General features: G+C 41.8%; 1 protein-coding gene across 1 annotated transcript in view; it reads right to left on the reverse strand.

Moving 5' to 3' along the window:
* Positions 1 to 27,500, reverse strand: part of acot7 (acyl-CoA thioesterase 7) — a 44,678-nt gene that overhangs the window by 8,406 nt on the left and 8,772 nt on the right. Inside the window, exons 4-7 of the mRNA XM_080443832.1 lie at positions 18,822 to 18,913; positions 17,863 to 17,977; positions 16,847 to 16,933; positions 3,916 to 4,064 (exon numbers count right to left, since the gene is read on the reverse strand). Of these exons, the coding sequence (XP_080299958.1) occupies positions 3,916 to 4,064; positions 16,847 to 16,933; positions 17,863 to 17,977; positions 18,822 to 18,913 (443 nt within the window). The remainder of the gene's footprint in view (positions 1 to 3,915; positions 4,065 to 16,846; positions 16,934 to 17,862; positions 17,978 to 18,821; positions 18,914 to 27,500) is intronic.

Raw genomic sequence — 27,500 nt, forward strand, 5'->3', positions numbered from 1 at the left:
AAAACCAACTGTATTGCAAAATACGGTGTAATTCTGTAAAAATACATTGTTTTGAAATGTGTCTACTAACTTCCTGTGTGTGTAAGGTTGTTTATTTTTCCATGAGTTTCTGTTGGTGAGGCATTACCATTGCCAGCAATCATAATGCTGTTGTCACGTAGCGGCTGATTCCAGGCAACACTTTAGGGGTAGAAAAGTATACCTTTATACCAAAAATAATAATTATTATTATTATTATAATAATTTCACCATTTAACTGTTAATATGACTGTGCTGCAGTTTTAAATTGAAAGGTAACGCATTTTCTTTTTTGGTATTTTGTATTTTCATTTTTTGCTATGTAATTATCGGTCATCGGGAAAGTATCAGGAAATGTCCAAATTAATATATCGGATCGGAATTGAAAAAAAACCTACTGCATGTCGGTGCACCTCTAAATAAAACACATACAGTACTGGACTTGGGGAATTGAAAGTCCTGTTTCAGTGTGTGCTGTGTGGTGTTAGAAACTCATGTTATTGATACAGGCCATAATTCATACTGCAACATCTAGCCTACACTTCTGTAAGGGTATTTGATAGTGTAGTTTCTTTTTAACAGGTGTCCTCTGCTTTTGGAGGAGCTGAGAATGAGTAGAGGAGGCTTCACAAGCCTCTCTGAGCGAGGATCAGCGAGTGCACATGGAAGCGTTCACTTCAGCCAGTTTCATGTCAACTCGCCGGAAGTGTTGACTGACTGTCCTGTTTGGTATTGTTGTCTCCTCTGGCTTTGGGATGGAAACTATGCTCTCTGGAGATGGGGTCCAAAATCTGTGCCTTGTTGTGGACTTCAAAGGGATGCTTAGAGCCAAAGAAACATTTGATCTGCTCATATCCTAATAATGTAAACATAACGCAGTGTGTGCATGTGTATCCATGTGTGTCCCGCTTGATCAAACTGGAAGAGTCATCAAAGCTACTGAAGCAACAAATTAAATAATTTGGTCTTTATTAGCACAATCATGCTGTTTGTTGTGCATGAGTGTGGGAGAATGCACGCAGTTCTATTCATGAGCATATAAGAGAGAAATACAGCGTCCATAAACAACATGACATCTGTAGGACTTTTAGTATACTGTAGGAATGTGGTTATCAGTTCAACCTGCTCAATTCCTCCGAACTCACTTTCAAAGACATGTACTGATTCTGTAAAAGGGGCATTTAAAAATAAAATAAAGGTAGGGTAAGGGCGCGGTCCCACCGCACTTTTATTTTACCTATGGGGCGGAATCTGCCAATGCTTTGTCAATGCAAATGCGTGGATTCATGGTCTTGCGCATCTTGCGTTTATGCGCTCTATGCTGCTTTTCCCCCTCTGTCAAATTGGGTGAGTCGAAGGCGGACCGTCCCAAGACTCAGGAAGCGACATGGTGCTTGCGATAGAGCAACTCATAGATATAGAAACCTAGATACCTCATTGGCCTCTGCAGTTCATTGGGAGCGACTGGTATCTCAATACAAGGCTCTTCCGCAGGGCTACTTGACTACTGGCCAATCACAGCGCGTTGACAACTGGCCAATCACAGCGCGTCTAACTGACTAGTTGCTGCGCGGCTGTCTCTTAAGAAAAGACCTGCCCCACCTGCCTCTGATTGGCCTACCGAACGCCCCCCTTCTGTGACGCACACGAAAGTTTCCAGCTTGCCCTGCTGAAGCGGAAGGAAGTGGCAGCACGGCCGAGATACGCACAGCCTCAGAGCCGAAGGAGGCGTCTACCTTTATATGTCTATGGAGCAACTGGTTGTAGCTGTTGCATGGGAGGGTCCTGAAAGTGAGTGACAGGTGGGTCACTCTGCTTATTTCGAAAGCGCTGGCTGCAAAAAACTGTGGCCGCGCACAACCTGATTTTAACAGCGGCCAACCATGTTTTGGTGGGACCGCGCCTAAGTGATTTTCTTTGGTTAAATGTTAAATAGCTCTATATTCTGATTGCTATGTGTTTGTTCAGTAACAGAGTCTCCATGTCTCTCCAGCTCTTCATTAAACAGAAAATGCATTTTCTGGTCGGGATACCCATTTTATCCAATCAGGATAGAGAACTCAGTCAGGTCAGGATACAGATTAAACAAGTGAAATTGGAAGTGATGATACAAAGAAATGAGCAGACAAAGTTGGAACTGGAACACTATAAAAAATGTAGCTGATATATGGGGACTCTCTCCTGATTGGCTGAAAGTTTGTCACCTACCTGAAAATGTATTTTCTGTTTATTAAAGAGCTGGAGAGACAGGGAGGACCCCTGTGAATGAACAAACACTCTACAGCAATGATTACAGAATATAGAATATAGAGCTTTTAACCTTTTAACCAAAAACCTTTCGTTTTAACCAAAGAATATCACATAACCTAGTAAGTTTCACTTTTAAAAAGCCTTGAAAACATAAGAATTAATGATACTAGTCCATACCCGTGGGGGGATATGCGCACATGATCTGGCAACCCGGGATCCAGAGAACACAAAAACGCTAATAAACAGCTGACATTTGGTGAAATCGAAAAACGGGCTTCGCTGTTCCGTGCACATGGTAATGGTCCAATGGCTGTGTGCAAATTCAGATCAATTGCTCAAGGCACTGAGGAGAACCGGCGGAAGAGATTTTGGCCTCACCACGATTTTGGGCTCACCACACAGAGCTTTGTAGAATTATAGGAGGATACTTGAAGTAGAAAGGAGAGGTTGATAACTTACAGTATGTTTTCTAGAATATAACTCATTCTTCGGCACACTTTCGGTATACACACGTATCATGAAGTTTGGATGACTCATCCAGTACTCGGGGGTGTAATATTTGACATTGAATAATAGGCAACCTCAAGGAGCAGCAATGGGGCCTGGTTTCCAAGGCAACTTGAATACAAAGTTACGTCGGTTCATCTTTGCCATCGTTTTTTTTATACATATTTTTTAAGTATTGCACCTCCATACTTTATAACGCCCAGTGCTGTAAGCTATGGCAATTCTCACAGTCTGTCTTTCTGTCATGGTGTGTCTCTATGTCTCTCTGTCATGTTCTGTCTCTCAGTCTCTCTCTCTCTCTCTCTCTCTCTGCAAATGAGAGCATGCGGTGAACAAGTGAACTCAAAACTAGATTACGTACTTAAAATGGAGCATCGTGACTTATTTTTCAATTGACCGATGTTTCACCTACTGTGGCTGCAGCGTACTCCATCGAACACAAACTTGTTTCTGCAGTGGCTTCTGGGAACAGGCGGCTCCTCGTTACAGCACAAATAATTTTCATCTGTACCATTTGTTAAGTCAACTGCTCAGACTAAAGACATCGTGGGACCACCTACAACCCATACACACACCAGCTAAACATTCTCTACACAAGCCATCTATGTAAGAACACAGGCTTTGGTCTGTTTTATGTTAGGTGTCTACCCTGCTATTCTTCATGTTCATTGTGCGTGCGTGCGCACACACACACACACACACACACACACACACACACACACACACACACACACACACACACACACACACACACACACACACACACACACACACACACACACACACACACACACACACACACACACACACACACACAGCATGCACGTTCAAATTACACACAAAAATAAAATAAGATATAAAAAAGAAAAAGACCACCATAGTCCCCTTCAAAACTAAGCTCTCTGCCTGAACAGCTACCGCAGTGTTGCACTTGAGGGGCTAGTCAAAGCCCACATCACCACCTCACTGGCCAACACACTAGACCCACTACAGCTTTGTCCCCCAAGGATGCACCCCAAAACTTTATATTCTCTTCAGGGCAGCCCACAAGAGAAAGAGAGAAAAGATGACAATGGACACAAAGCATAAGTTTTATATCTACAACTGACCAAGTCTGTGCTATCTTGAAAAACGCAATACCTGGCTGAGCAACCACAGCAAGCCTTCCTTACCTTTCTTGATTTTGCGATGAAAGTTGATGGCATCCACACAGGCAGTGACAATGTTGGTGTTGCAATGTCGAGCCGCCACAATGCCAGCCACCTCATCCATCAGCTTCATTGTCACACCTGTAACAGAGAAATTGTGTTTGAGAATCAATAATTATGTAAATCTTAGTACATTTGTCACAAGGTGAATTGACAAGACACCTATTAGTTCATGTTCATCTTATGCATGTGTATGTGGTGGTGGTGGTGGTGGTGGGGATGGGGGGGTTTAAGTGCATTTGCTTTCGTGTGTGCGCACACGCGCGCGTGTGTGTGTGTGTGTGTGTGTGTGTGCATGTGTGTGTTCCACAAGCTCTGACCAAAATGTGAAATGTGCAGGAGTGAATTGATTGAGCGTGAGAATCAATAAATGACCTAAGATCTTAGTATTTTGGTCACAAAGTGAATTGTCAGTTCTCCAGTAACTAATGGCATATGAATGTGGCAAGCCACAGCTGTAAAGCCTTTGTAGCAAGGAGAAACTGGTGTATCAGAGATACCCTATAATCTAAGACAGAGCCACACCACACTCATTTTGTCCGCAATTCAAAACTGGCCGATTGGCCATTAAAACAAGGTTAAATGTAGTCATTATGCTGGTGGAATTTTCTATTGTTTTTCTTGGCTTAGAGAGAAGAGTGATAGACTAGCTGAGGCACACAGTGGTAGAGATGATATTTACTAAATGGGTTTCATAATGCTCTATCGACCCAGAGCTGAATTATGAATGACTCACAACCATACATATTTCCAGTAACATGTGGCTCTCATCCAAAATTTGTCCTGCTCTTGAAGAAAGACAAGTACTTGATTGTGCCACATGCCTGTTGTCGTACCCTTTATTAAGTTTGAGAAGCATATATTATGAGTCATGATTTTAGAGGGTTGATATTTCGTTTTTAGTTTTTAGTTGATACCCTTTCTATCTTCCTATCTACAGTGGCATACTGTACACTGAGTGCTGAGCAGGAACCTTGCTCAAGGACACTTCAACAGGATGGATACATTGGCTATTATTTCTGTATAGTGGAGAGATTCAACCTGTGATCGTCCAGTGTGTGTGTGTGTGTGTGTGTGTGTGTGTGTGTGTGTGTGTGTGTGTGTGTGTGTGTGTGTGTGTGTGTGTGTGTGTGTGTGTGTGTGTGTGTGTGTGTGTGTGTGTGTGTGTGTGTGTGTGTGTGTGTGTGTGTCTCAGTCAGTCTGTCTGTGTACAGCTCCAGCACGTTAGTCCGATCGGTGTGAAACTGTGAACACACACTCCCTGGAGGCCAGAGCAGAACCTCTGCCCCAAATTATTTACATTGGCCTGTTATAGCACCACCAGGAGGCAGATTATTGCAAAACTATGTGTTGTTTTTAGCCACGCTAGAAGCTATGTCTTTCAGTTGGTCCTTCCACCACTTTGGTCCCCAAAAAACGTATCTAGAAAATTACAGGCTCGATAACCCCTACTGATTTGATTCCATGGCCTTTTCTCTAGCACAACCCTTTAGCCAATTTCCAAATGGGTGTAGGGAGGAGAAAAATACTCTATTAAACTTCCTAGTGCCACCCTCAGGTCAAAATATCGACTTTTAAAATAAAAACTAATGACAAATTCTAAACTAAAGCAACCACTAAACCACTAAAGCAATGTACACTCACATAGTTAAATGAACACTGAGGATTTGATAGTGTGATTTTACAATGTGCTGTGTGAAAGCATCTGTTGTTTCTCACATAAATGTGAGACAATTTGTACAGGGTGGGTGGATGAGAAAAGCCTAGGAGTGAAACAAAGGCGTTCTCATCTCATTTCAGGGAAAGTGTGTGTAAGCATGCACGCAATTTGTGTATTTATTCTCACTTCTAGATTCCCATCCCTTTCCTTGTCACAGCAGTTTCCCCACTTACACAAGTTTATTTTTATTTATTTTAAATGTCCTCCTGTTGTTGCAGAAAATGATGGCTGGCTTTATTACCAAAGTAAACACTCTTACCATCTCCACTGTGTAACTGTACTGTAAATACGACTGTCAAATACGTGGGAGCATGGGGAAACAGGGAATGCAAAGATGTGAGTGGGCTGAGAGAGGTGGGGGGTGGGGATTATTCTCTTTTTTTATATTTCATAATTATCCTAAACAAAACATTTTGAAATATGGAATTAATATTCAAATCTATTCAACTGGAATCAATTAAATTTCTGTTTATGCAAATAAAATGTTTCTCAGAAAGGGACAATGCTTTCCATTGAAAATATTACATTTGTTTTCATTCAAACGTCTCAAATTGCAGAACTGAACTTCTTTAAGAAATATAATTTGATTCTTCTACTGACTGTAATGCATGGCCTTATAATTAAACCCACATAAATATCCAGCATAATCTCCATTATGTGAACAATACCTTGCTTTTTTATTTCTATATTTTACATGGGGCATTTTACTCTCAATCTATCACCACCACCATGAAAAAGTGTCGTTGTGATTTTAGGCAGCTATGATTCTGAAAGGTGACAATATGCCAGGCAAAGGCATTGTGGACACAGGACCGTAGTACAATATTTCACTGTTCATCTTAATGTCAGTAGAGAAGTATTTTCCAAGGCAGTACATGTGTTTTTAACCCATCACCACAACATTAAGTGAAATTGGATGGAATCTCACCTATAGGAGTGGATTTCCCCTGGGTACAAAATGCAGACGCCTGCTTCTATTTAGGGCTGACAATATTCATGTCTGTGCATGTGGTCACCAAGACACTTCTTTCAGACTTGCTTATTAAAATGATGAAAATAGAATGTAAAAGAGACTGTATGACATAATCCCTTTATGCACTCCCCATAAAGTCAAACTAAAAGGACACTTTCATTGCTACTATTCTTGATAGTAATGCAAACATTATACATTGGATTTTAGATGGATATAAGTATATTAGTGCTGTTGTGTCACACAAAACTCGATAAAAGAAACTAATTAATGTATCAAGAACCTTGGTTATTTTGTGTTTGGACAATGGTAGACTAAAGCAGGGGTTCCCAAACTTTATCAGCGGAGACCCAAAATATATATTTTTGTCGTCTCATCTCCTCGATTATTTTATTTCTGAATTTGCTTTGAAAAATGTTTGAAAGAATGGATGGATGAATATTTAATAATATATATTTTTTATTAGGAAATGCGAAAAAATAAGGGGCATTTACTCACGACCTCTACAAATAGGACCACAACCCAAAAATGACAATGGGCCCCCTGTTGTCCCATTCCCTGGGCTGGCTCTCTAGTGTTATCAACTCTCCAGACCTAGCCTTCAATGGTGGAAAGTTCCTTTTCAACTTTATAATTTTCTTTCATAAATTAAAGGTAGGGTAAGTGATATTTTTGGGTTAAAACAAAAAGTATTTTTTTTAAAGGTTAAAGCACTATATTCTGATAGTAATCATTGCTATATAGTGTTTTTTCAGTAACAGATGTCTCCCTGTCTCTCCAGCTCTTTAATAAACAAAAAATACATTTTCTGGTAGGTGTCAAAATCTCAGCCAATCAGGAGAAAGTACCCATTTTTAAGCTTCATTTTTATAGTGTTCCAGTTCTAATTTTGCCTGCTCATTTCTTAGTGTCATCACTTCCATTTCACTTGTTTAATCTATATCCTGATTGAGTTCTCTATCCTGATTGGATAAAATTGGAAATTAAACTGAAACTGAAACGAAAATGCATTTTCTGTTTTATAAAGAGCTGGAGAGACATGGAGACTCCTTATATGGACAGGACACTCTATAGTAACGAGCACTATCAGAAAATAGACCCATTTTGCAATTATTTGAATAATTGCAAATCACTTACCCTACCTTTAATGCCCTACAAGAGTGTTGTCACGGTCCGCTCCTCGGGACGTGGACTGTGACTTTATTATTTAGCCCTTATATGGTATTGACCCTTTAGGGCTGTTCTTTAGGCCTGGTTAGGCCATTCTTCTGTTGTATCGTTCCAATTGTATTTATTTTCCTCTGTTGTTGCCTTTTGCCCTGATGTTCTGTACCTTTATTTTGTAGTATTGTTTCCTGTTCTGCTTAGTTACTGTTACCTGTCTTGTCTCACCTCCCTGTTGATTACTCGTTTTCTCCACCTGTGTCCTCTTAGTCCCCCAGCCTATCAGCCTATTGTCTGTTGAGTTCACCTGTGTCCTGTTAATCCCTGTCTATTTAAGCCCTGTTTGCTTCAGTTCACTATTGGTTCGTTGATTGTAGTTGTGTGAGTTTAAGCCAGTCTTTGGCTCCTGACTCATTGTTTCCTTGTATTAAGTTCCCCTAGCTTTCCCAGTATAGTTTTCCCTTTACTCCCTTATTGTCTCTTTCGTGTTCTACAGTAATAGGTTACCCGGTTACGGACTTTGCCTGTACCTAGACTTTGATTGCTGCCTACTCCTTTTTGTTTCGGTTTTTGTTTTTTTGTTTCTCGCACCATGACAAGTGTAGCACAAAAGCAGCAAAAATAGCCGATCTACAAGCTTGTAGATCTGCTATTTTCACTACTTTCAAAACATTTTGAAGTGTCTGTTAATTTAACAAATATTTAACAAATGAAATGTATTAACGAGAGCTTGTGACTAAATCATAACTACATTGGATCCACTGGAACACAGGTTATTTTTTCCATTTCCTGAAAAGTAACAGTTTTGGACAGCAATGATAGCCTAGAAGTGGAGCAGAGCATTATTACCCATAAGTTACAAGCTTCAGCTGTGGATGTTTTGTGGACAAAAATATTGATTGTTGATTGGTGGAGACGGTCCAGGTGTGATAACAATGATAGAAAAGCCGTCAAAGGTGGTAAATAAGGTCAAGTAAATAGGGCTTCTTATCACAGACAACAATAATGGTGTTAATTCCAGCTGTTAGAAATTAATTTAATCATTCTGTTATAAAAAAAAAGTGTCCCATTATTTTCAAGCCATTCAAGCTTTATTTACACAGTATGGTGAGGACAGTGAGAAGAGAGAAACAATGACAAAATATTTAAAAAAAATTACCAAATATTTTCTTTTGCCAAAAGAGTGTGATCAGATTATGGGACACGGCTGTTAGTAACTTGGAATGAGAACCGTGCTTAGAAAGCTGAAAGAACATAGCGAGACCCCTGAATAATCATTCCATTTTGTGGCACTTCAACAGAATAAATAAGTGCAAGGATCGCACAAGCTCTGCAATGCAGACAATCCTTACAAATTCAGATTAACATTAAGTGCCTGGCAAAGAATAGTGACAAACATTCTAACTGTCAAGTCCCTTAAAGCAGTGGCCTGGGACCCAAACTGGGGTCGTTAAATGGGGACAACAAATGCTCTAAGAAATATAAGGTAATATTGTTTTATGTGGTACTTTGCAACCTGACTTCATGGCAGTGCAAAATTAGAATCCCACGCTGTAGTGTTCATTTAACTTTGAGAGTGTACAAATGGAACCCAGCCACCAATTTTAAAGGAGCCGTAAGGGTTTGACCCCTCCACCCTATACATAAGGGAACAAAATATTCATCTGTTCATATTTGCACTGCAGTAACTTGTCTATCCAAATCCCATCATGTAGGGCTGTATTGCCCTTGAAGACCTTGGTTAAGATGCTTGCCTTGTATTAAAAAAAGCACTTGACCTGATTACCCTGTTGTGTTGTTCCACCCACTGATTGATAACGTGACCTGTGGATGTCTAAGTGGGTGAGGTATACACATCTCGAGTTTGACCGGATGAAGAGCCTTGGCTCGAAACGTCAATAAATTATATGGAGCAGATGAGTATGCAGGTTTATTCTTTTTCTTCATGTTACTTTCCAACCCAGCACCTCAACCAAGTGATGTGCGTATTCTGTTAGTTTTTGTACAATTTAATAACCTGCTCTTAAATCTCCCTACCTCACAATGTAACTGTTTTTAACTTACTAGTTTTCTGTTATGTGTGTGTTTTATATCTGTATGTGTCTTAATTGTTGATTTTTGTGTGTAATGTCGACAGCATTGCAAATAATAATTTTTGCTCTTTTCAAGAATAAATACAGGTTTCAATCAATATTCACGACCAACAGCAGAATTGATCATGAACTCCCCTCATCTTTGATAAAGAGTATGACGAAAGAGGTAAAATGGACACAATGTGAATATGGTCAATGTTAGACAGCAAATTGAGGACATGCAAAGCCAAGACAGCGGTCGGCCTGGAGTTACACATTCACAGAGTGACACGGTGCACTATGACTCTCCATTTGCCGCGGGGGGAAGGCAATGAGCAAGAGAGAGAGAGGGCGGGATGGAACCAAACTGGAGTGGAGAGGGGTTGGAGAGGTTATGTGAAGAGGAAAGAGAGTGAGAGAGAGAGAGCTCATTGCAAAATGGGGGACATGGGAGGCAATTATAAACTAAAATCCCAGAGTGGAGCCCAGTCTTTCCACAGAGGGGGAGGTAGGTGCCTCCATTATTCGATTGTTTAAGATGGTTTCTCCAGATCTTTCTTGCACGATGCTCTCCGTGGACGGCAGACATCGGAACAACAAAGGGAGTCGTTGGGGCTGCACTTGTTTCCTATCAGCACTAGTTACAATCTATAAGCCCCTTTCAATTAGCACCAGCATAGACCAGTCACACACCACATGCACATATAGGAAGAAAAGAGAGTGAAAGTGGCAGCGTGCATCTGAGAACGCAACATCTAAAAGACACCGGGAACAAAGGAGGATTAAATAAATGATGTGCTCTCTTTGTTCTTCTTCTCTCAGACATGACCCCTGTCTCGCTCACATCTCTCGTTATTATTCCTAACTCGCTTATAGCTCACTATCTGTCTCTTTTATCTTAGAGCTCCATATTCCTCCTTCTCCACTATCCAGACACTCTACGTATGTAGAATCACAAGTCAATCTAAATGCTTTGCTCAACTTGAAACTTACCCCTTGGGCCTTACCCATTATCCCTAAACTTATTAGCCATATTTTACTATTTTGAAAAACATTTAAAAATAGTTCAACTAGCCGATCTACATCATAGCTTGTAGATCGGCTATTTACTATTTTTAAATGTTTTTCAAAATAGTAAAAAATTGCAAAAAAAGCTAAGGGGTAAGGCGGCGCCCAAGATAGGCCCCTGAGGATAATCTCCCAGCTTCTGTTGCTAAAACTGGGTAGAGTTTAAAAATGCATTTCAGAACCAGTCCAAAGTCTTTAGGGCGAGCCTTCGTGTTGGGGCGGGGACATGATGACAGCTTGCAGCTGTTCTAGCAACCACCTTGGATTTTGAAGACCCTATGGCAGAGATCTGCAGAGATTATCTGGCAAAGTGAGACTAACATCAATTCACCAATTGCAACTCACCGCCCCCCTTTCTTCCTTTATGCCCCCCCCCCCTCCCTACCATGCATTTTAATCACAAACAGTGTAATCAAACGGCTCAAATCGCTTCCTAATGAGCTGTTACCATAGAAACAACTCCCGTTAACAATTTTGTACCCATCAGCAAACAGACACATGCACGTTCATGCATGCACATCACATGTCCTGTAAGCCACATATAGGGATACAAATTATCGATTAAATCATTAATCAATAGTTGATTTACCTTATCGACCAGTCGTCGATTCATTGATAAGCAGTGATTTTCCTGAGAACCTGAGGTAAAATAAGGTAAAATAAAAGTGCGGTGGGAGCGCGCCCATATCCTTGTAAACTTACATCAACAATTGTCAACTTTAAGATATTAACCAGTCACTCATTTAATATTCCATGACAACACAGTGGAAAGCTGTAGTGGTTGAACCATTTGTGGATAGCATTTTCAGCTGCTCGTTGGAAGTCTTATAGGAAAACTACTAGGGGGTGACCATATTTTCAAACCAACTAATCCTGACCCTTAAATAAACCGCACTTTCATAGACATTCATAAATGCACATAGGAGGGCACAATTATTTTAGCGCATACTGTAGTACACCTAGTGACTGCAGCTTTCAACACCAGGGATGTAGGCCTGTCACAATTATTACATAATCGTCTAATCGCAATTATTTTATATAATCGCAATTATTTTTGCATAATCGTCATAATCAATTCCATGTTAAAAAATGTCATATATTTTCAAAACATTTCAGAAATAGTGGAAATAGCAGATCTATAAGCTCAAAGAGCTTATAGATCGGCTATTTCCACTATTAATGTTTATTTTTAAGTATAACATAATTAAATATGTGTTATTTGTCATATCTGCCCTGTGCAACTTTTGTTTACGAAAGCTAAAAGCCAAACTGAAATGTATTTTTTTTATTCATAATGTTCCATAAATTTTCAACGACAACTAAATCGTTAATCGCAATTATTTGAGTGATAATTAATCGTCAACTTAAATTTGTAATCGTGACAGCCCTACAGGGATGTTGGTTTGACATGGAGTCCCTCCATACATTTTGTTGAAGGATTTTCCTTCCATTAAATCCATTGTCTGCCTGGTTATACCAACAATAAGCATTCACGTAATGTTGTATTAGTAAACTGAAATGAGATGTCCCTGTGTGACAGTGTGATTCGTTTTTAGTTTTGTCGTTTTTGGAGACTGCGGGGGTGGGGGGGGGTGGGTGGTAGGCTAAAAACAATAACAACAGCAGAATTGTGCCATTGGCAGAAGATTTGTCACATTTTTCATGCACAACCCACATACTCAGCTGCGCTGCTCATCACACAACATTGTGTGCTATGTTTATTGATATTTTGCAGTACAGGATCCACTCCAAGTCAGCCAAAATAATTCATACTGTACTGTTCAGAATTTGGGATTTGTGCAAGTGAAAAACAACTCAAACATGCACAATGATCTCGCTCTCTCTCTCTCACTTTATTTCTCTCTCCCTCTCTCTCTCACACTTTATTTGTTTCTTTCTCTCAAACACAAATACACACACGCACTATTGACTCACACGTCTCTCGCGCAAATGCACATACTTACTTACACACACGCACGCACGCACGCACACACGCACGCACTCCACACAAAGGTCGATCACACAAGCTCCACTGGACATACACATTCCCATCTCCTAAGGTTCCTCTGTGTCTGTCAGTGACATGGTTATATACCGTCTGAGCATAGATCTGAGCTGAGAGGACAGATAACATAGAGTCACACCGATGGATCTGGTCCTCTGCAGAGCAGCTGCATCCATGAAACAACAACACTGTATCACACAAACATGCTCTCATACAAGCTAATTTAACATGCCTAGATGCAGACAATGCTCACATTTGCATTTTCTCATATCCCTTCCACACACATGGACACATGCCAGCGTGAAGAAGACGTAAAGCATAGACTTACATAATCAATGCAAAGGCAGGCATAGGCTACAAGTGCACACACGTGAGTGCACAAGCATACATGTTTACAATATATTATACAGTAAACACACACACATTACGACCATGCACCCACATTCACAGTAAGATTAGGCAAAGACAACAAACCCCATCTTCATTATTGACGTAGGAACGAATTCAGAGATAACACTTTGATACAACTTTGAAAACTGGACTTCAGTCTCGACTTTTATTTACACATATTAACCTACAACACATTATGAACACTATCCAATGTCTATCTATGTGTTTTAATCAGACTGCAATGGTAGCTCAACCTGTGGCAAACAACAGCTGTTTCCATGGGAACAAGTGGAAAAGCTTCCTTAGAACATGAGAGAGGGGGGGGGGGGGTAAAGGGGGAGAGAAGAGCGGGAAAACAAGAGAGATAATCGTAGGAGAGATGAGTTGAGACAAAGACAGAGACAGAGAGAGAGACTAAGAGGGAGACAGAGGACGATAAAGTCAAAGAGAGAGAGGGGGGGGGGGTGACAACTGTATAGTGTTTATGAAGGAGATGGTGGACTTGGAGCCATGGTTTTCTGGTTTTTCCTAGCAGTCAGAACACTTCCAGGCCTTTTAGCTCATTGAAGAACCCCCCCCCCCCCCAACAATATTGATACATTTGTGTTGTGTTGTCATAGTTTTGTCAATGATGGATTACATTTACAGAATCAAATGAGCAGTCCCACATGCTGTTTCTTTTTTATACAGTTATACATGTGCATATGTGAATGCATGTGCATGTTTGGTGTGTTTGTGTCTGCCTGAATGGTTATGCACGTACAGCTGGCTACATGCTGTACGCCTCCTTTGGCATGAGTTAGGTAGGCCATCTTTCCACAGGAGGGCATGCAGGCTAACATACAATAATCAAATGGACTGTTGTTATGAAGATGTCAGACTGTTTCAACCTTAAGAACATAGAACACCCATAAGGACAGAGAGAGAACGTGAAAAAGCCGGGGAGAGAGAGAGAGAGAGAGAGAGAGAGAGAGAGAGAGAGAGAGAGAGAGAGAGAGAGAAGCCCACTTGCCTGACCTGATTAGGTTATGTAAACGAAACAGAAGTAGTGACAGAGAACGTAGAATGCTGCTTAATGAACCTCAGCATGTACGGGGGGAGGCCACAAACTGCATTCTAATGGCCCAAGCGCATGTTTCCTATTTGATTGTTAATTGGACCCATTTCGCAGCGGGCTCGCCAAATTAAAAAGCATAGCCATTAAATGCATGCCAATTATGTGTCCCACTTCGCTCCCTCCTTTCACATTTTTGTCATCCCCTCCCCTCTGCTTCACTACATCCATTTCTCTTTCATTTATATCTCATTCCCAATCAACATTTCTAGTTTTGTTTTTTTCCCCTCACTCTCTGGTGCCTGTCTGAACCTCTGTTTACACAGCCAGGCCCGCTTACAATGACAGTTATGGGGTGGCGATGAATCGTGCCAAGTTTACATTATACTGAAGATCTGTCTTCATCTCTTTTTCCATAACATTTCATCTTTAGACTGAACACAAGTGAACCTGTGGAAAAACTACAGTTTCCACTGGGTCATTGTTGATAGTGTGCTTCCTTTTATATATTTTGTTACACGTTTGCATTCCTGTTATTGTTAATGGTGATTGTTAAGTGCATGTTTTATAATAATTAGGCAAGCAGCATTTTACTAACAAACAATCCTCCAATTTCTGCAACTCTCACAGTTAAACCTCTCTTGTTTAATTTTAGTCTTCCATGTCTTTGTGCACCAGTCTCATCCACTGTTTGTATGTTTATTCATTAGTATCCCAATTAATCAGCCAATCCTGGGGTCTGTAGGTTTTGTGGAACATTGTGTTTTGTAAACCAAATTTGCCATGCAGCACCGTAATATATGAGTGCCATGACTGTTTTATTAGTACAAGTGTGTTGTGTAAAGACAGATTAGGGCTGTCTGACCTGATGCCTTCCATGCCTTCTGGTCATTCTGTGCTCCTTCTGACTACACCCATATCCACAACAGAAGAGAATGCTCTCAGCACACGCTCAGCCGCTCACACAACACATTGCATGGATGCAGAAATGCACGCACGCACATACAGTACAGTACAGTACACAACACAAAGAAACATTATCACCCCCCCCCCCCACACACACACACACAAAATAGCACACTCACCCCATCCGACAGACCTGGCAGAACTTGAAAATGTGTAATGTTTTTTACCCCATTTCCGTTCACTCCATTTCTGATACAAGTAATACAACAGAAAAGCCAGTACAGAAAAGCCAGTGCTCTTATCGCTCAAGGATGTACTGCTTGTGATTAAATTCAACAGTGTTCTCTCCACAGTGCCAACACAGAACACACTGTGCCTATAGTTTCATACTGTCTGGGACTTGACTGCCCATAAAACACAGATGGTTCATGTTTCTTACACCACAAGTGGGGGCCGCCAGGGGGCCATGCTGGTAAATTAACCACCTGAACCCCGAGCATCCCTATTCTGTGGGGAACATTCGCTGAAAACAGAAGATCTACACACTCACAGCATGTTGCGTTGTGAGCTTTAGATCTTTTTTTTGCATAGAGATTTGGTGAAAGAAGAGCTGACCAAGGACAGCGCCGAACCGGGTCAACTAAGTATTAATTTACTAAATATATAGGATAACTAATGAATGCGTCATTCACATAACGGTTGTAGGGTGTGTGTTTGATTCCCAGCTCCATGCCATCACTTTGCTCTTACTCATTCATCACAGTGCTACACAAATAAAGGAATATAATTGGACAAAAGAAAATATACACAGAAGCTAATGATGAATTTTGGTGAGATGGGAGTTTGATTCAAATGAATAAATTCGTGAATAACATATTTGTTACTCTGCATACTTCCCGCAGTCTCATACATACACAAAAAAAACATAATTGGTATTTCAGTGGGGCAGGATGCTTTCAGTATTGTAGCAGCTGTGGAGCAGCACAGATGCAGCCATGCAATTTTAGTAGTCTTTGATAGAGTACTGAAATATACAGTATTTACAATTCAAACTGGGTTCACTTTTCATCTGTCAGAAGGCACAATGTCCTATAATACGCCGTCGTACTAAAGGTATTGAAAATAAAAAATGTTTTCAAGTCTATTGTAATTTGAATACAGTCTTGAAACCTGTAATGTATTTGCAAAAAGTAATTTATAGATATTTTAATGTGTATTTTTGTCCAGAGTAGGTTCTTGTGTCTTTTGTCGTTTGTCCTCCTGTCACGTTTGTCCTCCTATCACTCATGCGTCACTTTGAGCACTTTATCACATGGTTCAGCATGTAAAAAAAATATTTTTATTTTTCTAGTAGTCTAAGGAGTCATTCTTAAAAGTGTTTGTGGTGTGAGAGTCTTTCACGACTTTAGTTCCTCTAAATGTGTATTTTTGCCCATCTCTGAGAATTGACCCCGTGCTCAGTAACCATCAGGATAGGCTATGAGTGTTCCAGAAATTAAAGTGGTTGGACTCACCTCCATGCACAAAGTCGTGCAGTGTGCAGTCAGATGGGCCAACCAGATGGATCAGACTAGACTGGCTGAAAGCAACCGTATGTTCCTCTGTAGAACGGAGCAACACACACACACACACACACACACACACACACACACACACACACACACACACACACACACACACACACACACACACACACACACACACACACACACACACACACACACACACACACACACACACACACACACACACACACACACACACACACGTGTTGTTATACTTTTGTCCTTAAACTTGAGGTACACACAAAATATCAAAACCTTCACATATGCAAACTTTTGTGTGCGTTCACACGCATCCCACATACACACAACACATGGGAAAACATCTATTCATAAATGACCATACATGCCATTTAACCATACACAATGAAAAAGCCCATGTTATATTTCCCTGGTCTCTCAGTAACAGTACTGACATGTAGTTCTGGGTAGTCCAACTTACCATGTGCGGTTCTGTCTGCAGCATGTTGAGTAAATACAATACAATTAGCCAATAGAAAACTAATAGTATTAGTGTGCAGCATACACTGTGTGTATACATTATATACACTGTAGGTGCAGGTGTTATTTGATAGCATCAGTATCACACCAAAATCAGATTTTGTTGTGTATCCACAGTTAAATTTCAACATTTTACAGAATCAATAATTGCATTAGATACCAGTGAACGAGTTCCAAATCATATGCTGCCAGCTCTTTCAATCCATGTGAGAATGAAATGACAGCACTGTATGTCTACTACGCAGTGTTAATTTTATCAATTTAAGTGTACAAATATAACTAAATGGAACCTAACGTGTCCATTTGGTTACATTAGTAGACTCTCAGTTAAATTAACTAACTAGCATTAGTATTGGATCTTTTTCTCTGTTTGGATTAAGATGAGGAGGCTGTTGGTACTGTACTGTATGTGTTCACGCATTAGTCAGACTGATGACTGGATGGTTGCAGAAGGATGAAAGGTGTACCTGGTTCAAGTGCAGGAGGCAGCACCGCCTCATTCCTCATTTTGGTCTGCAGCCTGTCCATCTTCTGAGCCTCATATCGCTTCCTCCCCTCCTCTTCCTGTTCGGGACTGTCATACTATAGCCGTACGTACACACACACACACACACACACACACACACACACACACACACACACACACAGTTTACATTTTGACATGTCCATTGTGTACATTTTGTGTCCATATGATTTATATAAACATATGTATATGTACAGTATATACAGTACGTGTGTGTGTGTGTGTGTGTGTGTGTGAGAGAGAGAGAGAGAGAGAGAGAGAGAGAGAGAGAGAGAGAGAGAGAGAGAGAGAGAGAGAGAGAGAGACGAGAGAGAGAGAGAGAGAGAGAGAGAGAGAGAGAGAGAGAGGCACCCATCTAGTCTAGAGCACCGTGTCAGTTACTGATCAATAAACTCTGTATTGAGGATAGTCACCATCTGATGCATCTGGGAAGCTCTAAATTCAGTGAATGGACTAAAACTGGGTGGAAAGAATTAGGAAATTAAAAAAATAACGGCATCACAGAACCAATATATAGACTTTAGGGCGGTCCTTCATATGGGATGGTATCAGGGTTGGTTTTCAAAGTAGTGGGTGTAGGTTTGTTACCGGTAGTTTTCTCTGCTATCCAAGCCCATTCAATGAATTTAGATTTCCCCAGACATTTCAGTAGGTGGCGATCATTGATCGTCTGTGGCTATTAGACTAGATTGATGAGGATGAAATACTTTGTTAAGCCACTGCACCACCAGATTGGTATTCCGCACTGATCTATAACAATTAATTATTATAGGTTTTAAATCAGTATATGGTAGGCTGCGCATAGTTTCAATCAGTTTAGGCATACCAATATACCAATACCTTAGTTACGTTATTAATCCAGAGTTTATTATTCTGTGATAAAACAATGTTCCCCATATGTACCTTGATAAGAGGCACCTCCACGACCTTTTCGACGTTCGCCAGGGAGAAGGGAACGTACCACAGAGCTGCCTTATTGGTCAGCTTCTTCACACCTGTGGTCAAAGAAAAAAGATTGGTAAAATAAATACATAGTAATCCTTCAACCCCTCTTCTCTCGCCCTTTCACTTATCCTTATACTGGCACTCCCATATCTGATCTTCTATGAACAATATGGATATTGGATACCATTATTAAATGTACACTGCGGATGTAAATTATGTGTATCAAGGACATTTTTGCTTTTATGGTTTCCCCCACATTCTATTAATTACAGACTTTTGAGTCTGAAAAGACACATTCATTAATCATAATGCTTTTGTGTTTCGGCAACAACAAGCTAGAGTGTCCGCCATATGTTTTGTTATCCCCGCCAGGAGGATAACAAAACATCAGATATAGATGGAATGACAATGAGAGGCTCTGGTTTTAACTTAATTTCAGATATCAATCTTTCAAAATATTGATCCAATAAGTAAGTAAGTAAGTAATACATTTTGGGGCACAGAGAAAAGCTATGAGTGGAATCAACTGGAGTGATAGATTGTAAGGCAAGTGTTTGGCATATGTTTTGAACGCTGCAGATCAAAGCATTCTGAAGAGGAATTTTGACAAAACAACTCAATTACAGTAGTGTGACAATAACCTCAATGAAATCCAGTGTTGTCTGGGTTTCATTGTTGTAGATAGACTTTTGATGTCCTGATTTCAAATATCAACGTTAACAACATTTTTGTCATGAGCTATGACGACCACCATTGTATTATTTTTCTAGGCCAATCCAACCCCCATCCTGTGGCCCTGCCTGAGCCAGGGTCAGGGTTATTTATTGTTGTTATGTTTATCAAACCTTCTACTGGGATTGCCTGCTGTAGAAAGAGCGAGCAAATCTGTGGCCAAAACTGCGGGTGGTCGTTGGTCTGAGTTTGATCCCCCCCCCACTTCCATCAAATGATAGACAAGGAAGGTGCAGAAGAAAGCACAAGGGCCGAAAGGTTAATGTAATCGATATGCTGCAGTCTTCAAGTCGGTTACTTTCAGCTGCACAGTCACACTCATTATGTTATATTGCTTATAGTTAGGTTATTTTAACTGAATAAATGCACTTTTGTCTTGGGACTCTAATAGGGGAGGAGAGGAGGGGGAGAGAGGGGGAGGAGAGGAGAGGGGAGGGGTGAGGAGAGGAGGGAGAGGAGAGGAGGGGAGAGGAGGAGAGGAGGACCACTCAAGGGAAAAAAACATCTAGATGTGAGGGCCGCAAACAATCGACTTCAAACTCGCCGTGTGTGTTGCCAAGGACCTGAGGGAGTGCAGGTGAGCAACTTCATTGAAATGAATGGGCGGGAATTCCAGGTCCCCACTCTAGATCATATGCAACTATATGGTATGCACTAAGTACAATGAGTATTGCATAACCGAGGTTCTTGTGTGACCAACGGTATTGCCCATGCATTTCTAATTTTGGAGACATTGACAATGCCTCTCTGCCAATCACAATGCGAGGTGACGTCACTGGCAATATAAGAGTGAGCGAAAGAGTTTAAACATTGCAGTTTGCAGAGTTTGTTGCAGGTAACAGTATCTCAGTAAAATAATATCAGAAAACTCAAAGTACGCAAACATGCAGATTTTTGTCAAGACCCTCACTGGCAAGACCATCACCCTAGAAGTTGAGCCAAGTGATAACATTGAGAATGTCAAAGCCAAGATCCAAGACAAGGAAGGCATTCCCCCTGACCAGCAGAGGCTGATCTTTGCTGGAAAGCAACTGGAAGATGGACGCACCCTTTCTGACTACAACATCCAGAAAGAATCCACCCTCCATCTTGTGCTGCGTCTGAGGGGAGGAATGCAGATCTTTGTCAAGACCCTCACTGGCAAGACCATCACCCTGGAGGTTGAACCAAGTGACAACATTGAGAATGTCAAAGCCAAGATCCAAGACAAGGAAGGCATTCCCCCTGACCAGCAGAGGCTGATCTTCGCTGGCAAGCAATTGGAAGATGGACGCACCCTTTCTGACTACAACATCCAGAAAGAATCCACCCTCCATCTTGTGCTGCGTCTGAGGGGAGGAATGCAGATCTTCGTCAAGACCCTCACTGGCAAGACCATCACCCTGGAGGTTGAGCCAAGTGACAACATTGAGAATGTCAAAGCCAAGATCCAAGACAAGGAAGGCATTCCCCCTGACCAGCAGAGACTGATCTTCGCTGGCAAGCAACTGGAAGATGGTCGCACCCTTTCTGACTACAATATCCAGAAAGAATCCACCCTCCATCTTGTGCTGCGTCTGAGGGGAGGAATGCAGATCTTTGTCAAGACCCTCACTGGCAAAACCATCACCCTGGAGGTTGAACCAAGTGACAACATTGAGAATGTCAAAGCCAAGATCCAAGACAAGGAAGGCATTCCCCCTGACCAGCAGAGGCTGATCTTCGCCGGCAAGCAATTGGAAGATGGACGCACCCTTTCTGACTACAACATCCAGAAAGAATCCACCCTCCATCTTGTGCTGCGTCTGAGGGGAGGAATGCAGATCTTTGTCAAGACCCTCACTGGCAAGACCATCACCCTGGAGGTTGAACCAAGTGACAACATTGAGAATGTCAAAGCCAAGATCCAAGACAAGGAAGGCATTCCCCCTGACCAGCAGAGGCTGATCTTCGCCGGCAAGCAATTGGAAGATGGACGCACCCTTTCTGACTACAACATCCAGAAAGAATCCACCCTCCATCTTGTGCTGCGTCTGAGGGGAGGAATGCAGATCTTTGTCAAGACCCTCACTGGCAAGACCATCACCCTGGAGGTTGAACCAAGTGACAACATTGAGAATGTTAAAGCCAAGATCCAAGACAAGGAAGGCATTCCCCCTGACCAGCAGAGGCTGATCTTCACTGGCAAGCAATTGGAAGATGGACGCACCCTTTCTGACTACAATATCCAGAAAGAATCCACCCTCCATCTTGTGCTGCGTCTGAGGGGAGGAATGCAGATCTTCGTCAAGACCCTCACTGGCAAGACCATCACCCTGGAGGTTGAACCAAGTGACAACATTGAGAATGTCAAAGCCAAGATCCAAGACAAGGAAGGCATTCCCCCTGACCAGCAGAGGCTGATCTTCGCCGGCAAGCAATTGGAAGATGGACGCACCCTTTCTGACTACAACATCCAGAAAGAATCCACCCTCCATCTTGTGCTGCGTCTGAGGGGAGGAATGCAGATCTTTGTCAAGACCCTCACTGGCAAGACCATCACCCTGGAGGTTGAACCAAGTGACAACATTGAGAATGTCAAAGCCAAGATCCAAGACAAGGAAGGCATTCCCCCTGACCAGCAGAGGCTGATCTTCGCCGGCAAGCAATTGGAAGATGGACGCACCCTTTCTGACTACAACATCCAGAAAGAATCCACCCTCCATCTTGTGCTGCGTCTGAGGGGAGGAATGCAGATCTTTGTCAAGACCCTCACTGGCAAGACCATCACCCTGGAGGTTGAACCAAGTGACAACATTGAGAATGTCAAAGCCAAGATCCAAGACAAGGAAGGCATACCCCCTGACCAGCAGAGGCTGATCTTCGCCGGCAAGCAATTGGAAGATGGTCGCACCCTTTCTGACTACAATATCCAGAAAGAATCCACCCTCCATCTTGTGCTGCGTCTGAGGGGAGGAATGCAGATCTTTGTCAAGACCCTCACTGGCAAGACCATCACCCTGGAGGTTGAACCAAGTGACAACATTGAGAATGTCAAAGCCAAGATCCAAGACAAGGAAGGCATTCCCCCTGACCAGCAGAGGCTGATCTTCGCCGGCAAGCAACTGGAAGATGGTCGCACCCTTTCTGACTACAATATCCAGAAAGAATCCACCCTCCATCTTGTGCTGCGTCTGAGGGGAGGAATGCAGATCTTTGTCAAGACCCTCACTGGCAAGACCATCACCCTGGAGGTTGAACCAAGTGACAACATTGAGAATGTCAAAGCCAAGATCCAAGACAAGGAAGGCATTCCCCCTGACCAGCAGAGGCTGATCTTCGCCGGCAAGCAACTGGAAGATGGTCGCACCCTTTCTGACTACAATATCCAGAAAGAATCCACCCTCCATCTTGTGCTGCGTCTGAGGGGAGGAATGCAGATCTTTGTCAAGACCCTCACTGGCAAGACCATCACCCTGGAGGTTGAACCAAGTGACAACATTGAGAATGTCAAAGCCAAGATCCAAGACAAGGAAGGCATTCCCCCTGACCAGCAGAGGCTGATCTTCGCCGGCAAGCAACTGGAAGATGGTCGCACCCTTTCTGACTACAATATCCAGAAAGAATCCACCCTCCATCTTGTGCTGCGTCTGAGGGGAGGGCAGTAGATGATTCCATAATCTTAATGTTTGTCCATTTTCCAACGTGTCCTGCGTCATAGGACAATCTTAAGATTCCATCAGTTTGTCATCATTGCCCATACCCCTAGGTGGGTTTGGCGAAAGGGCCTTTCTGTGTGGAGTTTGCATGTTCTCCCTGTGTCCCCTAGGGTAGGTACCCTCACAGAAAACATAAAGTAATCCTGGTCTCTCTGTACTGCCTCCCCCTGGTCAGCCAGAGGGAGGGGAAAGGATGGATGGGAAAGGAACTGGTTGGAATAACGTGTTCCTTCCACGCGCACGACCCACACGTCCTACCAGGGAAATCTATTAAAAAAGTATAATATAAAAAGAGGTGGGTAGGGATGGCTCACCAAGTAAGAGTCAAAGAGTGCATACCATGATGATATACAGTAACATGTCTTGGGTCTGATTCAAACTGAGGTCAACTTCAGGAAGAAGAAAGGACTAGAGCCTGGTATATGCGCTCTTTGTGACTCACGAGGCGAGGCGCCCGCCAAAAAAAACAATGTGTGCCTCTCAAAATCCAGCCCTACGTCCACGTCGTGAGAGGTGGAAGCAGGTAATGCTGACAAACAGGGCTCTGGTAAAACTGCATAGACACTAAACACCTGTGCAGTGGAGATAAATGAAGATTACAAAGACATTGAACAAGAGCGGGTCTAATGGATAATAACACTGTCCAATAATGGACCTGGATCCCATGTGTATCACTGACTTCATGTGTCAGTCTTTGCCGTTGTTGGTCATCTATGACAGTGGTTCTCAAACAGTGGGTCTGGACCCATTTGTCGGTCTTGGACACATTTTCATGGGTCGCGAGTAAATACCCTCGGGGCGGCAGTGGCTCAGGGGTAGAGTGGCCGGGTAGAGTGAACTGGAAAACCGCAAGGTTCCCAGTTCGATCCCGGGCTGGGGCGCTCCCCTAGAGTTAGTGTCGAAGTGTCCTTGAGCAAGACGCTGAACCCCTAATTGCTCCCGATGAGCAGGTTGGTGCCTTGCATGGTTTCCTCCGCCATCGGTGTATGAATGTGTGTGTGAATGGGTTAATGGCACAAACAATGTAAAGTGCTTTGGATAAAAGCGCTATATAAATGCACCATTTACCATTTACCATTTTACCCTCTTTACAACAATTGTTTCAATGATTTCAAAAGATTTAAAAAAAAGGAAAACACAAAAATCTTTCAGAAATAAAAACAAATTCATGTTAATATTAAATATTAATACTAAATACTACTACTAAATAATCAAATGAATACCATTAATACATTAAAAAAAACTTTTAAGAAGTAATGAAAATAGTAGATCTACAAGCTCACAACATGTCGCATTGCGGCGTATTGTGAGCTTGAAGATCTAAGCTCACAAGACTAGACAAAGAGCATGGATTAAATAAAATCTCCAGACTGAATTTTTTTGTATGTCTTAGTCTGATTTGTGAAACAGTGTGAAAGGAGCCCCCCACAATATTCCAATATTCTTTTATATGAAATATCCGAGACTATTAAGATTTTATGGAAGATAACATATACTGAACATATTTCTAGTAGCATTAATTTCCGTTAGCATTTCGGACCGGATATAGAAAGATGACAGATTTGAAATTGCTGACAAACAGAAGTACAGTTTCTTGAGTTTTGCCAATTTTAAGGTTTTTACACAGGCTAGTGTTATATACAAGACCTTACATGGTCTGTGCCCGCCTCCCCTGAGGAAATTCATAAAGAGGAAGCCTGATAGAGGAATCAGCACTAGGTCAAATACTAGAGGGGATTGCGACGTGCAGCACAGGCAAACCACATTCGGACAAAATGTTCTCTCAGTACAGGGTTGTTCAACATGGAATAATCTTCCACTGGCCATAAGAGAATGTCCTACGTTTCCATCCTTTACGTACAATCTTAAAAAAATGGTTACTTGATAACCAACTTGCGACCATTTATAATCATGCACTTTATTTGACAACCTGTACTTGAAAGCAATACTGCACTTTATACAAAACTCACTCCCTCTAAAAAAGCTGCAAATTTCCCAGTGCAATACTACACGAGCTAAGTGGAACTTGATTTAGTCTTAGCCTTAAATAGATATACTTACTTATTGTACAAAGGTACAATACCTTTGTACCTTTGTTCTTGTATTTACGTTTTATGCGCTGTTTCCCTGCGTTGTGTAATGTAATGTACTCCACTGTCTGCCTGTTTTTAGTTTTTATATGTGTTCTGTGGGGACTGCTCATGTAAATTAGCATCTTTGCTAAATCCGGTGTATTTACATTGCATGTGGTGTTCCGTCTAAATAAAGTAAAGTAAGCGCTTGGGGCCAGACCAGTCTGCAGAACACACACGATAATGTGAATTCACGCGATCGGGATGGTTTACCAAGCTAGCTCACAACACGTAGCTACGCTAAATTTTTGGCGTAGAGATTTTGTAATGTGGGCGGAAAAAGCAGACTTAGCATTAAGTGGTTAAAGAGTGAGAGAGAGCACTCATGGCAGGCAGCTCCCGGAGAACAACATTAACATTTTACACCCGAGTTAAAGGCGCACAGACAGCCGGCCCCACGTTGCCATGCCAACTGCACTCTACTCCCTCTCTCATTGGCTCCCAAGCAACATCCAGGAAGTTCCCCTCAGAAGAAAGGGAGGTATTTTACATATTCTTGACTCTCCCTAGACAGCTGATACCAGTCTATTATTAGCTCCTTCAGACCTCTCTGATGAACTGTGGCCGGGGTGGGGTGCATGGGGAGAGCTGAGGAGGGGGAGAAAGAAAAGGAGTGAGAAAAGGGACGATAAACTATTCCCAATCAAATCTGTGACCTTTTTGACCAGAGACAAACCAGGGAACTAGCTTTGAATTTCAAAAACCCTGGCACATGCCAAATAAGACATTGATGTTTGAATTATTGCTCATGACATGCACCATTATTATTTTAACACTGCGTCCATGCAAACACCAGCATGTATTGTTTCAGCCACGCTTGCTGCAGAGTGATACACACGGTCATGGGAAGGAATAACCCACAGCATGCAGGAACTCAACATGAAGATTCTTGAATGTTTGCATTCATATTGACAGCTGCATCTTCTTTCTTTACGTATTTCTAGCCCATTCGTTCAAACTTAATTTATACTTTGTTTCACAGCCATGTTGCTCGCCAAAATGACAGATTTCAAGCTTTGCATCGTTAGCATGAAAATCTGTTATTCTCAGCGACAAAGTATGAATCGCATGGGAAAGAGTGTGTAAGGACCTTTAGGCTTTAGTTTAAGACCATCAATGGTTTCTTCATCCCACTCTTGGATTACCCAGAGGTCATCGTGCCGTTTCCACACTTTGAAAAACTACAGTATCCCAGGAGGCATAATCCCCAGATCTCTCTTCTTAACTCTCTTTCTTTCTTTCTCTCTTCCATCCTCTCTCTCTTAATCTGTTTTCAATTAATTTTCAACTCTCCCTTTTCTTTTCCAAAACTCACTCTTGTTTTCCTCTCTGCTTCCTGACCCAAGCAGTGAGGCAGTGCAGCGGCGGTAGTTCTTGTTGCTTGATCCGCACGATCAAAATCACACAGATTTTTCCACAGCTCTGAGCCAAGGCAACCTTACTTCAAATGCAGGCCTGCAGTGGGAGATCTGTACAGCCCTGCAGGACCACATGCCTTGGTGCCTTGGAGGAGAGTGAAGTGTATTATGGATAGAGAATTTGAAATAAAGAGCCCAATTTAAGTATTTCTATGGTAGGGCAAGAATCCAGTGAATAACACCTCTCTTCTAAACCCGAGAATACAGATTAAGATAAGACCTTTATTGATCCCACGAGGGAAATTCAATCACCAAAGACAGTGCAGCAGTTAAAAATACAGATTACAGGGCAAAAAACTGTAGATACAGCATGATGGACAGTCAAAGCAACACCATCAGTAAATTAATTTGTCAGATTTATCCCTATAAAATAACTTCAACATGCTCCATAGAAAATGAACTTCCAGGATAAAGTGATACAGTACTACGAGTACTATATGAGGGGGGAAATGTTATGCTCATATAAGCAGCTGCTGCATTAAGGAGAACATTTTTTATGGTCACAAATATTACTGGTCTTTGACTTAGATCAAATTATATGAATTCCTAATTAGAGTACAATCAGCTATTTATGGACCACAATGGAAAAAAAGCCCCCTGGGGCTTTTTGTGTCATCCTTTTAGCATAACCTTTTACTGTACTACCTGTACTGTTAACAACTTGTTAAGAAAGTATTC

Source organism: Gymnoscopelus braueri (assembly GCF_963280865.1).
Source record: "Gymnoscopelus braueri genome assembly, chromosome: 12".
Classification (NCBI taxonomy): domain Eukaryota; kingdom Metazoa; phylum Chordata; class Actinopteri; order Myctophiformes; family Myctophidae; genus Gymnoscopelus; species Gymnoscopelus braueri.